The sequence below is a fragment of the Vicia villosa genome, unplaced genomic scaffold (genome assembly GCF_029867415.1).
Source record: "Vicia villosa cultivar HV-30 ecotype Madison, WI unplaced genomic scaffold, Vvil1.0 ctg.000004F_1_1_1, whole genome shotgun sequence".
Classification (NCBI taxonomy): Eukaryota; Viridiplantae; Streptophyta; class Magnoliopsida; order Fabales; family Fabaceae; genus Vicia; species Vicia villosa.
Genome location: NW_026704934.1, coordinates 2385693 through 2388193, shown reverse-complemented (window position 1 = coordinate 2388193; position 2501 = coordinate 2385693). Strand labels below are relative to the sequence as shown.

At 48.5% G+C, this 2501-nt stretch overlaps 1 protein-coding gene across 1 annotated transcript; it reads right to left on the bottom strand.

Annotated features, from left to right (window-relative positions):
- Positions 1-424: 424 nt before the first annotated feature.
- Positions 425-1369, bottom strand: LOC131621398 (uncharacterized). The gene is made up of 3 exons (XM_058892436.1): positions 1274-1369; positions 970-1216; positions 425-885 (listed from the first exon to the last, which is right to left on the bottom strand). The coding sequence occupies exons 1-3, from the start codon at positions 1367-1369 to the stop codon at positions 425-427; spliced, it is 804 nt and encodes a 267-aa protein (XP_058748419.1).
- Positions 1370-2501: the final 1132 nt, after the last annotated feature.

Below are 2501 nucleotides of genomic sequence, written 5' to 3'. Positions count from 1 at the left end.
TCATCAAATACATACGAAAATGAAATATAAATACATCATCAAATATCACTACTGAGTATGCCTGGTATCATTCTGCGTACCATCCTGCACATCTCCTCTACCTCTGCTTCTGCGTCCACCAAGGGCTCGGCTGGCTCTACCCCTAGCACCAAGTGTCCCATGGGTCCTGGTACGATGTCGACGGTACAAAAATGCACTCTCTGCCAGCCTGATCATATCATCCAGCACACGCCTATAAGCAGTCCCATCAGGGAATAAACCCTCTGCAATGGCTCCGAGGCCCCCGGTCAACTATTTGACGACACAGACGGAGAAGATCCTGAGTGTGGTCTAATTGAGCCTGATGCGTACGAAGAATCTCCTCGAGGGTTGGTCTGGGCGGACCTCCCTCTGCAGCTGGAAGCATGTATGGGTGTGAGACTCTTTAGTACCAGGAGATGTACCCCTCGGTACATCTCCAGTCGTGCTCTTCTAGCATCGCCCATGCCTCCTTAGGGACCATGTGATGCTCCAAGTCTGCAAAGACCTCATCTAACTTCCTCCGGGTCATGGCGATAGGAGTTGAGACAGTAGGATCGCGAGGTATCTGCTCATATCCAATTTCACGCATGACGCGTTTTGGGAGATAGCGTACAACAATGGTCGAGCTGGCGGCCAACCATCCAGGATACAGAACTATCTCGTCAAACGGAACCATCTCCCGGTGCTCAGCATTGCAGTAGTACTTGATATCCTCGGCGGCTATGCGGTCAAGACCGCGCTTGTAGGGATCTGGCACCTGGTTCCCTCTAAGGGGGTGAAAGCATTGGCACGCAGCATGATCTTTGTGTAGGTAGGCACCTCTCCCCAGCCAATAATGTATTGGAAGTGTTGTAGTATCCAACCCTGAAAAAACACGGTTATTTTAAAGTACTATAAAAAATAAATAAAAAGTAGAATAGTATAAGATTGTTACCACCAATAGAGTACAGCTGCCTGCAATTGTCCTTGCCTTCCACATGCATCCCTCTCCAAGTTTATGGTAATTGTACGCTAGTACAGCCGCTCCCCAATTGTACTCATGGATACGTGCTATATCTGATAAGTACGTCAGGTAGACGATGTCTGTGTACGATGAGCTCATGTCCACAAAGAGCTGAGTGCCTATCAAATACAGGAAGTAGCATCTCAACGCCCGCTCTCTGTGTGTAGTCTGCTTCAACTCGTCCCCCTCAGCCTGTTGTGCCGCAATGAGCTCTATATCATACTTTCTCTACAGGAAGCTAAACCTTACGTGGGCCCCTCGTGTCCTCTCTAACTCCTCAAGGGCGTCATCGGGATCAGCCCCCAGCTCAGTAATAAGCATCTCCTGAGCTTCTGCTTTTGTCATCCTACCGTGACGAAAGAGGGTACCTCTGATAGGTAGATGAAGTAGGCATGCCACATCATCTAGGGTGATGATAATCTCACTGCGGGGTAGATGAAATGAGGAGGTCTCAGGATGCCATCTCTCCGCAAAGGCCGCAAGCATACCATTATGTATTGTATGGTAGCCGAGCGTACAGAGGTCCCTCATGCCTGAAGCTGCCAGTACCTCCTGAAACCACTGCTCGTCAGGTTGCACGAGATCTTTAATCTTCCGCCCATGGTTGTAGAACCTTTAGGGATCCCTACTATGAAATTTTAAAAAAATTCAAACGGTTAGTAATAAGCAAGGTCAGAACTGAAGCAAATAAATAAATAAGTAATTATCAAATAAAACTTACACCTCCATCCCATATACGTGTGGCTGCATGATCTGCATATCCTTTCAGAAGAGAAGCGTCTACAGGCCCCCCGGGGTACCATACAGGCTCTGCGACAGGCACAGGCTCCGGTACCGGATCATCCTCGTGCAGCTTCAGAGGTGGCACGATAGAAAAAGAACCGCCCCGATGACGTCTGCAGGAGGGTGGCAACTGTGAGGAACCCTCAATATCATCCCGAGGCCTATGTGGTGCAGTAGTAGAGGGGAAGGAGATGGTGAAGACCCGATTAGAGCGGGTGACGGAGAAGGAATGGCTGGGGCGGATGAAGGATTAGGCCCGACTGGAGCGGGTGATGGAGAAGGAATGGTCGAGCTGACGGGTGTATCAAATGTCGTAGGTGCATCATGTGGAACAATTGCTCCATCAGTGACCTGAGATACTACACATATCCGTTCTCGCGGGACGAATGCGTGTTGTGCGGTCCTCCCATGAATGTCCCTATCCGGACCGTGGGTCATGATGTCTACATTATGATACAAAAAAGCTCGAGTTAGATGCATCTATGGATGTACCTTTTTCTCAAAACATTATGTGCTTCCGTAAATGCATCTACGGAAGTACCTAAAGTTCAAAAATATTGGGTGCTTCCGTAGATGGATCTACGGAATGCCCTAACGTACATCTCTTTTGTAGATGGATCTATGAAGGCAAATGAAACTCAGAAACGTAACAATGGCGTCTGAGAACTGTTCCAGCTACTACAAACTCTATTTT